Source organism: Salmo salar, chromosome ssa11 (genome assembly GCF_905237065.1).
Source record: "Salmo salar chromosome ssa11, Ssal_v3.1, whole genome shotgun sequence".
Classification (NCBI taxonomy): domain Eukaryota; kingdom Metazoa; phylum Chordata; class Actinopteri; order Salmoniformes; family Salmonidae; genus Salmo; species Salmo salar.
Genome location: NC_059452.1, coordinates 93743054 through 93757091, shown reverse-complemented (window position 1 = coordinate 93757091; position 14038 = coordinate 93743054). Strand labels below are relative to the sequence as shown.

Here is a 14038-nt window from a genome sequence, read left to right as displayed (position 1 = left end):
ATAAAAGGTGTAAAAAAAATAGAGGATAGTGTAGTTGCAGGTTCTGTAACTTTGCTTCAAATAATGTAATAATGAATGAAATGAGTTGGCAGAAATAAGAGCAGCCAGGTGAAGTCCTAAGCCTCAATGTAGAGTTTGCTGTAAAAGGGACATAGCTGAGACAAAGTGATAGTATTATTATTCCAGTTGATTCATACCAAGTGTCCTTGTTGCTATCAAAACCTCAGCAATATATCTCTAACATAAATAGGACACATGCAAAACTAACAAATTGTACAAAATACTAATGTCTTCTCAAAATGACAAAGCTTTCATATAAATTCCAAAAGCACGCATATTTGCGCATCAATGCCAAATAAAAACAGTGATAACCCATAACTTTAATAATCATGTTTATTACAGTTTAATTAAGACACAAGCTCAATGAGCTCTCAGGTAATTAAATATACAGAAGTTTGTTTGTCTGGAACTCAAGTCCAGGGTTCTGATCCAGACAGGGAGTTGTTGGAGCTTCAATGTCAACGATGGCAGCTCAAATATACAAAGTGTGATTACAGAATGAGGTCACTGTTCTATTTTATGAAAATCCACCCCAATCAGACTGATTTCCTTCCATTTAGCCCACTTGAGGTAAGACTTTAAGTCCATCATATTTGTCTAGTGCTAAAGTCGCTTTTAGATTTAGATTTTAGAGCTTGTCATTCGGCGTTGCCTTCGAACAACATGCTTTATTACTAATGCCAAATCTTCGTCCTTTCAGGCTGGACTTGAAACCAGAGAAAGAATGTAAATAAAAATAGATGATCAAGCAAGATTAATACCATTTCAGTGTACTAGTACCACCCAATTTAGCTGCCAAACTTGGATCCAAACTAACTTTGGCCATTTTAAAAATCAGACCATCACCCAGAAGACAAAGACTTGCCACAATTGAGAGAACTAAAATAATTTGATGAAGGCGCAAAGGGCGATCTAAAAGGGTACTATCTTTTTCCTTTAGCAAAATCAACATCACAAGAGTATTTCATTTGACTAGGGTGAGGGAAAAGTTATTTTGGATGTAATATTCAGTAAATATATATAGATAGTCTCATTACTTTATTGTCCCACGTCATACAGTGTGGAGGGTTCCATGGGTAACTACGATCTTAAATGAGAGTGATTCACATTGTGGAGGGGCTATGAGGCAGGATCCTGTGCATCCTATTGCCAAACAGAGAAAGTCCCCTAGAGGTTTCCAGAACGATTGAAGGCTATTTCTTATTATAGCCAAATAGAAGACAAAAACATTTTCCAAGCCCCTTCTCTTCCCACCCCTCCCATCAGCTCACAGGACAGCTGGAAGCACAGAGGGAGAAAAACAACCAGAGAAACAGAGCACAGACATAAAATTCCTCAATCTTGGGAAAGCAAACCTTGGGTTCATAAAAATGATAAGGAATGCTTCCTGGAATCAAATAAGAGTGGTCCTACATGGGTCCTGGTGGACATCGTGGAGTATACAATTTGCTGTCTCAAATATGTACATCATGGCAGCTGGACAGGTTGAAGGGGGTGAGGCAGGGGGAAGGAGGTCAAGTGCGTAGGGAGAGGAAGGGTGTGGCTCAAAGAAATCACTCCAAAGGAAACCAACAATACTTTTTTCCTCTTTTCATTCAAAGCTCCCCAAGCCTTTGAATATAAAAGGCAGATTTTCCACTGTAATGCCTTGAGACTACATAGCATATTTCTGGGTCCATTCCCGGGCTATTCTGTTGTATCTGGAATGAAAGGAGGATAAATAAATTATTAAATAAATAAATCACTATCCTTGTAGTAGACAGGTTGTACAAAAAAAATGGAATGTTGAAACTGTAAGACCTACTTTTCCCTGTCTGTCTTGTAGATGCGTGCGATCTCAGGCACTAGTGGGTCGTCTGGGTTTGGGTCACAGAGAAGTGAGCAGATGGACAAGAGGACTGTAGGATGACCGACAACAACAGAGTCAACACAGTTCTGACAAATTACTGTGACAATCAATGTAAATCTCTGACCTGTTAATGAGCATAGTTTGGGACATACACTTTATATACAAAAGTATGTGGACACCCCTTCAAATTAATAGAATCGGCTCTTTCAGCCACACCTGTTGCTAACAGGTGTATAAAATTGAGAACAGACATGCCAATCTCCAAAGACAAATATTGGCACTAATTAAATTTGACAAACTGACTTGTTGGAAAGGTGGCATCCTATGACTCCGACACGTTGAAAGTCACAGCTCTTCCACTGCAGTTTGGAGTGTTGCAACCGAGGACAGGCGATTTTTACGCGCTTCAGCACTAGGCGGTCCTGTTCTGTGAGCTTGTGTGGCCTACCACTTTGCGGCTGAGCCGTTGTTGCTCTTAGAAGCTTCCATTTCACAATAACAGCACTTACAGTTGACAGAGGCAACTCTAGCAGGGCAAACATGTCCTTCATTACAACACTCACTACCTACAGGGTTTCAAACTGCTTCTGGAAGCAACGTCAGCACAAGAACTGTTCGTCGGGAGCTTCATGACATTGCCGAGCAGCTGCACACATGCCTAAGACCACCATGCACAATGCAAAGCGTTGGCTGGAGTGATGTAAAGCTCGCCACCATTGGACTCTGGAGCAGTGGAAACGCATTCTCTGGAGTGATGAATCATGCTTCATCTGGCAGTCTGACGGACGAATCTGGGTACCTGCATCAATCATAGTGCTTCCAACTTTGTGGCAACAGTTTGGGGAAGACCCTTTCCTGTTTCAGCATGACAATACCCCTGTGCACAAAGCGAGGTCCATACAGAAATGATTTGTCGAGATCAGTGTGAAAGAACTTGACTGGCCTGCAGAGCCCTGACCTCCATCAAACACCTTGGGGATGAATTGGAACGCCGATTGCGAGCCAGGCCTAATCGCTCAACATTGGTGACCGACCTCACTAACGCTCATGGCTGAATGGAAGCAAGTCCCCAGAAGCAACGTTCCAACATCTAGTGTAAAGCCTTCCCAGAAGGGTGGAGGCTGTTATAGCAGTAAAGGGGGGACCAACTCCATATTAATGCCCATGATTTTGGAATGAGATGTTCAACGAGCAGGTGTCCACATACTTTTGGTTATGTAGTGTACTTACCAGAATCTGCAGTTAAAAATTCAAAACCATACTGGTTTAAAACTAACCATAAGTGATCTAGACCCACATACAAAACATCAACCAAGAGCCCCATTCCGGGATTACCTTTGGAGATGGTGAGTGCTGGCGACCACTGCGACCTCAGGATGTCCAAGCAGATGCTGCCATTGCTGTTGATGTTTGGGTGATAGATTCTTGTGGTGAATGCAACCTTTAGAGGACACAAATGTATTGCATTTACAGCATCTCCTTTACAACACTGACGGGCCAGAAATGATTGTCGGTTACATCTCATGTACTGAAAACAAACCGTTGTGAATTATTATTTCCCATCAACGTAGGTCTAATTCACAGCTCCATTTAAAAAAATCTGTCAACACTTTTCTAACATATAGCTGAGTTCCAGGACACATCCCTTACCTTTGGTGGTTTGAAGGGATAGTCAGTGGGGAAGTGAATGGTCAAGAAGAACACACCACCCTGATACGGACTGTCATTCTGTAGAAAGCAAAATAGATGGTTACTATTACATGACCCAGAGCAAAAGCTGTGAACCACCAAACTACAGGACAGGAGGATATACTTACTGGTCCCATTATGGTAGCCTGCCAGTGAAACACTAGGTAAGAGAGGAGAAAACACTTAATACACTATAAGCACCTTTATAAAGTACATTGTTTGAATTAGATTTCCGTGCCATGATGCAGAAGACCACTGGTCATTCATCTTTATTGGCTTGTATCTACAGGCTACATTTCATTGCAACAGGTTTCTTTTGGAGTCAAATCCTGTATTCTATGATAAACAAAGATATAATCCATCAAGAATATTGAATGAAATGGGTGGAAAGTGATGTGCTTTGGATGGTGAACGTGAACTGCGTGTGGTTGAGGAGACTTACTGTCATCTCCAACAGGTCCTGCGGAGCACTGTGCTGGAGGGTCACGAGCCAAATCATTTAACTCCTAGGGACAAAGAAAAGAGCTTTCATTTCCTCAGAAAAGTATAATACTTTAACAATATGTATTGTTTCAATATGTATGGTTTCAGTAGTTCAGCCAAACTGCATACCATGTCTCTAATGCTGAATGTGGGCTGGAAGTAGTAGGCCTGAGCTTGTAGGCCTAGACTATCCCAATATTAGTTTATTATTTCATGAATGAATAAGATGAGGCATCTTTGGCCATTCCATAGCGACTACATTGAAGATAACTCATGGTCCAATGACTGTACCTGCTAGCAGCATGTTTCCCGTGTCTGAAGATACACCCATAAAAATCGGTTCTGATTGGAGAATCGCCGTTTGCGTCACCCGGCAGTGAAAAGAAAATGAAATCCCATTTAGATACCCTAAAATCAAAATCTAATATGGATCTCAATGTTTTGTTCTAGCTTCACACGCTAAGTAGTCGATTTGGTGGTGTATGGGGGGGTATCATCTAAACTAGATTTAAAAGTTTCTTGTTTACGATGCAAAAAGCCAATAATGGATGTCGCTTCAGACATGGGACAGATGCTGCTCAACCTGGACTCGTATTATTCCATACGTAAATCCGATACACTTCATTTAGTATGATATGTTACGTTTTGTATGGTATATATTAATTTGTGGATGTCCATCACCGATTTCAATAAGATATGTTACAAATTACAATTCATAAAATATGTTACGAATTTGCTAAACGTATGGTATGTTACGAATTCTAGCTAGCTGGCTAACTTTAGCTAGCTGGCTAACTTTAGCTAGGCTAGGGGTTAGGAGTTTGGTGGAAGGGTTAGCTAAAAGGGTTAGGGGAAGGTTTAGCTAACACGCTAAGTAGTTGCAAAGTAACAAAAAAAAGCAGTAAGCCGCAAAAAAAATTCTAAATAGCAAAAATGCTAAAGTTGTTCATGTTTAGATTTGAACTCGCAACCTTTGGGTTGCTAGATGTTCACGTTACACGCCCACCCATGCATCCGACTAACCACCCTACAACCATCTGTCTTATGTAACCATACCAAACAAAACTTACACTACATGACCAAAAGTATGTGAACACCTGCTTGTCGAACATCTCATTCCAAAATCATGGACATTAATATGCAGTTGGTCCCCCCTTGCTGCTATTACAGCCGCCACTCTTCTGGGAAGATTTACACTAGATGTTGGAACATTGCTGGGTGGACTTGCTTCCATTCAGCCACAAGAGGATAAGTGAGGTCGAGCACTGATGCTGGGAGATTAGGCCTGGATCGCAGTTGGAGTTTCAATTCATCCCAAAGGTATTTGATGGGGTTGAGGTCAGGGCTCTGTGCAGGCCAGTCAAGTTCTTCCACACCGATTTCATCAAACCATTTCTGTATGGACCTTGATTTGTGCACAGGGGCATTGTCATGCTGAAACAGGAAAGGGCCTTCCCCAAACTGTTGCAACAAAGTTGAATGCACAGAATCGTCTATAATGTCATTGTATGCTGTAGCATTAAGATTTCCCTTCACTGGAACTAAGGGGCCTAGCCCAAACCATGAAAAACAGCCCCAGACCATTATTCCTCCTCCACCAAACTTTACAGTTGGCATTATGCATTGGGGCAGGTAGCGTTCTCCTGGCATCCGCCAAACCCAGATTAGTCCGTCGGACTGCTAGATGGTGAAGCGTGATTCATCACTCCAGAGGACGTGTTTCTACTGCTCAAGAGTTCAATGGCGGCGAGCTTTACACCACTCTAGCCAACACTTGGCATTGCGCATGGTGATCTTATGCTTGTGTGCGGCTGCTCAGCCATGGAAACCCATTTCATGAAGCTCCCGACAAACAGTTATTGTGCTGACTCGGTAGCGAGTGTTGCAACCGAGGACAGACTATTTTTACGCTCTTCATGCACTCGGTGGTCCTGTTCTGTGAGCTTGTGTGGCCTATCACTTCGTGGCTGAGCCGTTGTTGCTCATAGACATTTCCACTTCACAATAACAGCACTTACAGTTTACCGGAGCAGCTCGACTTGTTGGAAAGGTGGCATCCTATGATGGTGCCACGTTAAAAGTCACTGAGCTCTTCAGTAAGGCCATTCTACTGCCAATGTTTGTCTATTGAGATTGCATGTCTGTGTGCTCAATTTTATACACCTGTCATCAATGGGTGTGGCTGAAATAGCCAAATCCACTCATTTGAAGGGGTGTCCACATACTATATATACAAAAGTATCATACCAATTTGAGTGTCTCTGATTTACTTTTACTATGTTACATCTAGTCTATGAGACCAGGCTGTGCTGTTAGCAGGTACAGTCATTGGACCATGACTTCTCGAATGTTGACGCTATGGAATGCCCTTAGACAAAGTCTTATTTATTAATTCAATAATTAATCAGAGGTCTAATAGTGGGCTACGGCCTACATCATCTGACAACAAATCTCTCAAGATTAAACTAATGTCACTCAAGGTCCACCAACAACAGTGGTCAGACCTGAGCGAAGCATCGTTTCTGCAGCAAGTCAGTGAATTATCCTAATTGAAACAGAGGAATTGTACTGGATTCAGAATGACATTGATGGATATTTATTATATTTTCAGTTCAAATAAATATACTTTAGCAATCCGTCAACATCAATCATTTTCATGGATCATTAATCAGCCAGTGTCAGATGAAAGCAGCAGAGCATAATTGACTTTTGATACTGAAGACAATGGTAGAACAAAGTTTGCGCTTGCCGATTTGTAACTAACTTAGCTAACATTATGCCAAACGTGATTTGTCTTGGACTAAAGTGAACGATGCCAGCTAATGTGCATCTGTTTACTACTACTACAGTAGGAAGTAGTACAGTAACGATACTAGCAAGGAACGCGGAATAACAGGCCTATGACGGACTGAGGACTTCCCCGAAACTAACGTCAGCTAACATTAAACTTGTCAAATTATGATTAAAACTAGTTAGCCAAACTAGCGAGCTAACGTTAGTTAGTATATTGCCTACCTAACGTTAGCTACATACAGTATCAGTAACTAGCTAGTTAGGTAGCTAACGTTACCGTTAATTGCTTTTAAAAAATCTAACTAGCGTGTTAATCTAGCTAACTGTTATCTAGCTACCAAGTTAACAAGTAGACAATAATTTATACTGAACTAGCTTGTTAGCAAGCTACCTTCACTAGTTATCGATGTTGTCATATGCCGCTAAACTGTGTGAGCTAACTTTACATGGGCTACTAGCCAGTTAGCTAGCATTCAAAAGCAAATTAATCCGTGATCACAAGTAGCCATCACCAGCCATATTTATTTTAGCTAATATATGGCTTTGGTAGCCACTGACCAGGCGGCAGACAACGAAAGTGGTATCAAATAGCTAAGCAATTTGGGCTAGCAAGCTTTCTTACTGTAGCCTGCCAGTAGCTCGAAAGCGTGCCGAAAAAGAGAAGGCCAAAAGCGGCTAACGATTAACGTTAGATAGCCTGCTAGCTAGGTAGGTAGAAGCAAGCTAACGTTACTTCCTTACCTTATGAATTCTTTTCAGGGCCATTGCTGTGCTTGTTATGCTGTCAATGTGACCTCGGTTTACTTATGTGAAATGACGATTTTACCGCTAGCTACGTTTTTAAATTGTTATCCTACAAAACACTGCAACGACTGAGTAGCGGAGTAGTCTAGCGAAACTGAAATACACTACGGCTCATCCTAGCAGCTGAGAGAACTGGGCACCGCATCACTTCTCGGAAGAGCTGTGATGCATTGCAAACGTCCGCCCACGCTACATCCGCTGGATGCCGTGAGACAGGTTAGAGCTATGCAACTGGCATCATTTCTGACTCACATGGGAATGAAGAAGGCATCCAAATTGAGGCAAATCATAAAAATTCGTAGTTTCAGAGCAACCTATACTGTGTGGCCACAGTTTAGACTCCACTGTGGTCTACCATAGCTGTAATGTAAAGCGTGTTCGTAAATTCCCTCTGGCTATCTATTCCGATTTCAGAGCGTTCTCGTCTGAGTGTTCCAGACCGCAAAATAACTGATGCATTTACGAACGCTCAACACCTGTTAAATATGACCCGTGTCAGTAAACGTCGGCAAAAAAAAAGCGTAATTACATTTTTGCCCGCAGCACAGTTACAGTCACGCTCTGGGTACCATGAAAACAGTCTAACCAGCTCTGCTAGGGCGAGAAAAATGGTCAGTGAGGTGTTCTCCCATTGGTGTCTAGCAAGCTAGCCACCATTAGCCAGTTAGCTTGGGCGCTTGACTGCCGTTGTGAGGTCAGAACGCTCGGACCAACCTTACTCCCTGGCCAGAGCGTCCAGTGTGCACTCTGAACGCCCCGAGAACGAAACGCCCAGAGCACACTCTGAGCATTCTCTGGCACTCCAGAGTGAATTTACGAACGCACCCATAGTCAATTGTAACGTGTGTATGCAATAGACAGATAGGTAAGACACGTGTAGACCTCATGATCGCATTTACATTTGAGTCATTTAGCAGACGCTCTTATCCAGAGCGACTTACAGTTCGTGCATTCATCTTAAGATAGCTAGTTGGGACAACCACATATCACAGGCATAGAAAGTACATTTTTCCTCAATAAAGTAGCTATCAGTAGAGTCAGAACTAGAATTGGTCAAGTCCTGGTTCAGAGTGGGGGGGGGGCGAGGTGAGGAGGCAGATTATTTAAGATACTGTTTGAAAAGGTAGGGTTTCAGTTGTTTTCGGGAAGATGGGCAGGGACTCTGCTATCCTAGCTTCATGGGGAAGCTGGTCCCACGCATCATAGGGTACCTGGCCGGCTAAAAAAGATTGATGGGAAATAGGAAAATAGTCTTGTGACACCACAACCCCCTGTGTCTTTGAGTTGGCAGAACAAGTTGTTTGTCTTTTGTAACTGAAATTATAGAAGTCACAGTGAATCTAATTAGCCTCAGGGAATGTGCAAACATTCAGCACCATGGACAGCGCTGCGATGTCCATAAACTGACTGGTCACTGGTTTCAGAACCACAGTGCTGAGCTCTGGCAGCTCATATAATGAGAAGATTCATTCAATGCACCTGTTGTGGGGCTGCAGTGGATAGCTTCCGTCTTACTGGCTCCTGACCCATTCTGCTATTTTGTGGGGTTTTTTAAGCTGATCTTAACTTTTTTTGTGCAGAATATTTCTGCCAGCATTTCCTGTGAGCGAAAACAGCTTCTGGATATCAGAACAGCGATCACTAACCTCGTGTCGTCAGCTGTGAATGGACTGGTCATTCCGGACCAGACCCTATTCCCCGGGACTCGAAAGAGGAAGAGACGGCGCAAGAGAGGCAAACAAGTGGGCTCCCTGACGAGACTTTGTCGGAGAGTAAATAAACCGCCTCTACCCTCTGTTCTACTGGCAAACGTACAATAATTAGAGAACAAAATGGACGAGGTCCGTTTGAGACTGTCTTATCAAAGGGAACTGAAGAACACTAATCCAGACACTTACAAGAAATGGGGCAAAGGTACACCTTCCAACAGGACAACGACCCTAAGCACACAGCCAAGACATCTCAGAAGTGGTTTCGGGAAGAGTCTCTAAATGTCCTTGAGTGGCCCAGCCAGAGCCAGGACTTGAACCCAGTCGGTCATCTCTGGATAGACCTGAAAATAGCTGTGCAGCGACACTCCCCATCCAACCTGACAGAGCTTGAGAGGATCTGCAGAGAAGAATGGGAGACATTCCCCAAATACAGGTGTGCCAAGCTTGTAGCGTCATATCCAAGAATACTCGAGGCTGTAATCACTGCCAAAGGTGCTTAAAGAAAGTACTGTGTAAAGGGTCTGAATAAGCCTGTAAATGTAATTTTTCCGTTTTTTATTTTTAATACATTTGCTAAAATTTTCCAAAACCTGTTTTTGCTTTGTCATTATGGGGGATTGTATGTAGATTGATGAGGGGGGAAAACGATTTAATCCATTTTAGAATAAGGCTGTAAGGTGACAAAATGTCGAGAAAGTCAAAGGGTCTGAATAGTTTCCGAATGCACTGTACATGTTTTAAACAGAACACCATAGTCCCTGTGCCCGCCCATGAACGCCAAGGTAACCTGTCTAAATGACTATCGCCCCGTAGCACTCACATCTGTAGCCAAGAAATGCTTTGAAAGGCTGGTCATGGCTGACACCAACAGCATCATCCCAGGCACCCTGGACCCACCCAAAGTCACATACTGCCCCAACAGAGCCACAGATGACGCAATCTCTATTGCACTCCACACAGCCCTCTCCCACCTGGACAAGAGGAACACCTATGTGAGAATGCTGTTTATTGGCTATAGCTCAGCGTTCAACACCGTAGTGCCCTCCAAGCTCATCACTAAGCTCAGGACCCTGGGACTGAACACCTCCCTCTGCAACTGGATCCTGGACTTCCTGATGGACCGCCCCCAGGTAGTTATGGTAGGCAACAACACATCCGTCACGCTGACCCAACACCCCTCAGGGGTGCTTGCTTGATCCCTTTCAGTATTCCCTGTTCACACACGACTGTGTGGCAGCGCACGACTCCAATCCCATCATTAAGCTTGCTGACAACACAACAGAGGTTGGCCTGATCACCGATGACAATGAGACAGCCTATAGGGAGGAGGTCATTGACCTGGCAGTGTGGTGCCTGGACAACAACCTCTCCCTCAACATCAGCAAGACAAAGGAGCTGATCGTGGACTACAGGAAACGGAGGGCCGAACACGCCCCCATCCACATCGACGGAGCTGTAGTGGAGCGGGTCGAGAGCTTCAAGTTCCTCTGTGTCCACGTAACTAAGGAATTATCATGGTCCACACACATCAACACAGTCATGAAGAGGGCACGACAATGCCTCTTCCTCCTCAGGAGGCTGAAAAGATTAGGTATGGGCCCTCAGATCCTCATAAAGTTATACAGTTGCACCATTGAGAGCATCTTGACTGGCTGCATCCCCGCTTGGTATGACAACTGCTTGGAATCCGCCCGCAAGGCGTTACAGAGGGTAGTGCGTACGGCCCAGTACATCACTGGGGCCGAGCTCCCTGCCATCCAGAACCTCTATACCATGCAGTGTCAGAGGAAGGCCCTAAAAATTGTCAAAGACTCCAGCCATCCAAGTCAGACTGTTCTCTCTGCTACCGCATGGCAAGCGGTACTGATGCACCAAGTTCGTAACCAACAGGACCCTGAACAGCTTCTATCCCCAAGCCATAAGACTCCTAAATAGTTAGTCCGGATAGCTATTAGTTAACTATTTAACTATCTGCATTGACCCTTTTAGCACTTACTATTTTTGACTCATCATATAGGCTGCTGCTACTGTATATTATCTATCATGTTGCCTAGTCACTTTATCCCTACCTATATGTACATATCTACCTCAATTACTTCGTACTGCTGCACATGGACTCTGTACTGGTACCCCGTGTATATAGCCAAGTTATCGTTACTCATTGTGTATTTATTCTCTTTTTTTCTCCCTGCATTGTTGGGAAGGGCCTTTGTTGTTTATGAAGCATGTGAAACATAACATTTGATGTGATTTGTCGCTGTAAGAAAGTCTTCTTCTGTTAGACTGACATTTGTGTGATTGTTCACATCCCCATTTCCCCTGATAGGCATACTGCTCCCAGATTCTTTGGTATCCAGCTACAAAGTTGTTGAGGCAGAACTGTTTGCCCCTGGCGCATGCATACACACACACACACACACACACACACACACACACACACACACACACACACACACACACACACACACACACACACACACACACACACACACACACACACACACAAGCCATTTTGACTTGTCATCTGATTATTTGAAAATATTGGAGAAATAACATCTCACACAAAAGCAATGACACAATGTTTAAGCTTCACTGATATGACCATAATTAATACAGTGCAGACCTATGCGTCTCAGGCCGCACCCCATCAGCAAGTGCATCGAATATAAAATCATGGCGCGCGCGTGTTGTTGGGAAACCCCGGCTCTGCCTCCACCTGATGGCAGCATCAGGCAGCCCCGTGAAACATTAGCGTGGGAGTTCCCTTCAATGCCAATGTCGGGGTGGTGCAGCGTGCAGTGAGGATCTCCTGAGCAGAGCCCCCATCCACCCTCTTTCGCTCTCTCTCTCTCTCTCTCTCTCTCTCTCTCTCACTCACTCTCACTACTGCCCCCTCCCAATTCGTTCCCTCCATCCTCCCCCACACGACTGCTTAGCACAGCGCAGCAGCCTCCTCAGCAGCATCCACCTTAACTGTGTAGCAGTAGTCATCCCCAGACCCCAGCGCAGGCAGTGATAAACTAAGGGACGCATCCAAGTGATGCCACTGCACCAACCGCATCTCGCAACCGCGAAAACACACCGAGAATAAAACAGTCACTTCTACAAGGAGGAATACAAACGCATTTGCCTCGAGACCGCAACTGCCCATGAAGATGTCTAACGTAGACACAGTCTTAAATGCCACCGATCGGGTAGTAAAAAGTGAGTGCATTTTCATTATTTTTTAATTTATTTTATATAGGTTACAAAGGTATATGATATCAATTATTTACTGTATAAGATCTCGTAGGCTACAGAGTTGGGTATTGCGTCCTGTGGATGTCCGATGTGTTAAATTATATAAAGAATGTTCTTTGCTCTAGACCTGTGATGTTGATAAACAGTGAAAGGCAGTGACTGTGTTTATGGCTATAGGCCTACTGTCTGTGTGGGGGATGGGATATTTAGTTAATAATCGTGTTCCGAGCAATATATTTTTCACTGTCCCAATGTGATTGAATTTAGTCACGGATAGGCAGAAGAGGAGACTAAATGAGGCAGAGTTGCCGATGAAGTCTTTGCGGTTAAGGCAGTGATGCAGCAGGATTTCGCTGGCACTGTGATAGAGGGCGCCTGGCGAATCCCTGGATCTGCTCATTTGGGGGAGGGGGTGGGTTGCAATCTATATTGGCATGTATGTAACAGTTTTCACTGTCAATGAGTAAAACATAGGCTGGCTATAGTGTTGCTTGGGTCTTGAGTTTGAAACCACGCACTCATTTCGATTAGGCCTATATTCATATTTGTTTGGCACGCGTGCCAATACCGTCTATCATTAATAGGCTATTAGTCGAGATTTCATAAAAATATAGCCTACCACCAGTACATGTTATTACAGTGTAACTATGTGTTATTACAATTAACTACAATACTTGTTACAGTGTAATTACATATTTAATTAGGCTAAGCTGTAATAAGGATCCCTTAAAATTGAAGTGTTACCAAAATATAATATAATGTAGGCCTGTAGTATTTTCTTTCAATAGGTCTAATGTCTCTACAATAACCTTTTCTTCCGTCAAAAGTGTTGTGGTCTGCAATGAAGTGAATGGAGGCTGTGCCACAAGTACATGAGTGTTGCCTGAGCTTCAGGAATACATAACTGTCTTTGCAGTCTCATTCATGTTAAATGGTGTTTCATTATAAATGTTACCGCTTTACAATATTGGAGTTCTTTATTTCTGATGCATTTTATTTACTATTCGAGGCCCAATTGCACACCAAACGCTATTGCAGTTGTCTGCAATCGCAGGCGAGGTTTAATTCAATGTAAACCCGAGTTCGACGCTGCACCTATCCAGGCTCGGACAGCAGCGCTGTGATATAAGATGCATTGTTAAAAAATATATACTTTAGCACCTGATTGAAAATAGGCCGACAGGTTTACCTATCGGTTTATCATAATGTGATCGGGTAGGAACCATATATTTGGTCCGTGTTTCATAGGGGACTGTAATTAATGCAGAACACGTCAAAATTATAAAAATATCACTGCCTGGTATACCTACCAAGCCCTTGACGACTGTCACATATACGCTTGATAGGCCTACAACACCGGAATAATGGCCAGTCTTGGATGTTGCCTCGGTTTGCGCTCCTCACGCAG

General features: G+C 43.5%; 2 protein-coding genes across 3 annotated transcripts in view; one reads left to right on the top strand and one right to left on the bottom strand.

Annotated features, from left to right (window-relative positions):
• Positions 1-375: 375 nt before the first annotated feature.
• On the bottom strand, positions 376-7880 carry LOC106563627 (ubiquitin-conjugating enzyme E2 D2). Its single transcript, XM_014129377.2, has 7 exons — positions 7616-7880; positions 4041-4104; positions 3727-3758; positions 3560-3637; positions 3245-3350; positions 1865-1958; positions 376-1760 (listed from the first exon to the last, which is right to left on the bottom strand). Exons 1-7 carry the CDS (start codon positions 7637-7639, stop codon positions 1715-1717), a joined length of 444 nt encoding a protein of 147 aa, XP_013984852.1. The 5' UTR covers positions 7640-7880; the 3' UTR covers positions 376-1714.
• A 4401-nt stretch (positions 7881-12281) lies between these two features.
• ppp3ca (protein phosphatase 3, catalytic subunit, alpha isozyme) overlaps positions 12282-14038 on the top strand; it is a 58725-nt gene continuing 56968 nt past the window's right edge. For both annotated transcript variants that reach the window (XM_014129376.2, XM_014129375.2), the window contains exon 1: positions 12282-12594. In XM_014129376.2, coding sequence (XP_013984851.1) covers positions 12540-12594 — 55 coding nt within the window. In that variant the 5' untranslated portion in view covers positions 12282-12539. The remainder of the gene's footprint in view (positions 12595-14038) is intronic.

What these genes read in the sequence shown, in the direction of transcription:
- LOC106563627 (XM_014129377.2), bottom strand. Translation starts at nt 7,639, where the DNA reads ATGGCCCTGAAAAGAATTCATAAG. An exon ending in AGGCTACCATAATGGGACCA is followed by an intron (nt 3,638 to 3,726) that starts GTAAGTATATCC and finishes TGCTTTCTACAG; the next exon opens with AATGACAGTCCGTATCAGGG. An exon ending in ATCCCTTCAAACCACCAAAG is followed by an intron (nt 3,351 to 3,559) that starts GTAAGGGATGTG and finishes TGTCCTCTAAAG; the next exon opens with GTTGCATTCACCACAAGAAT.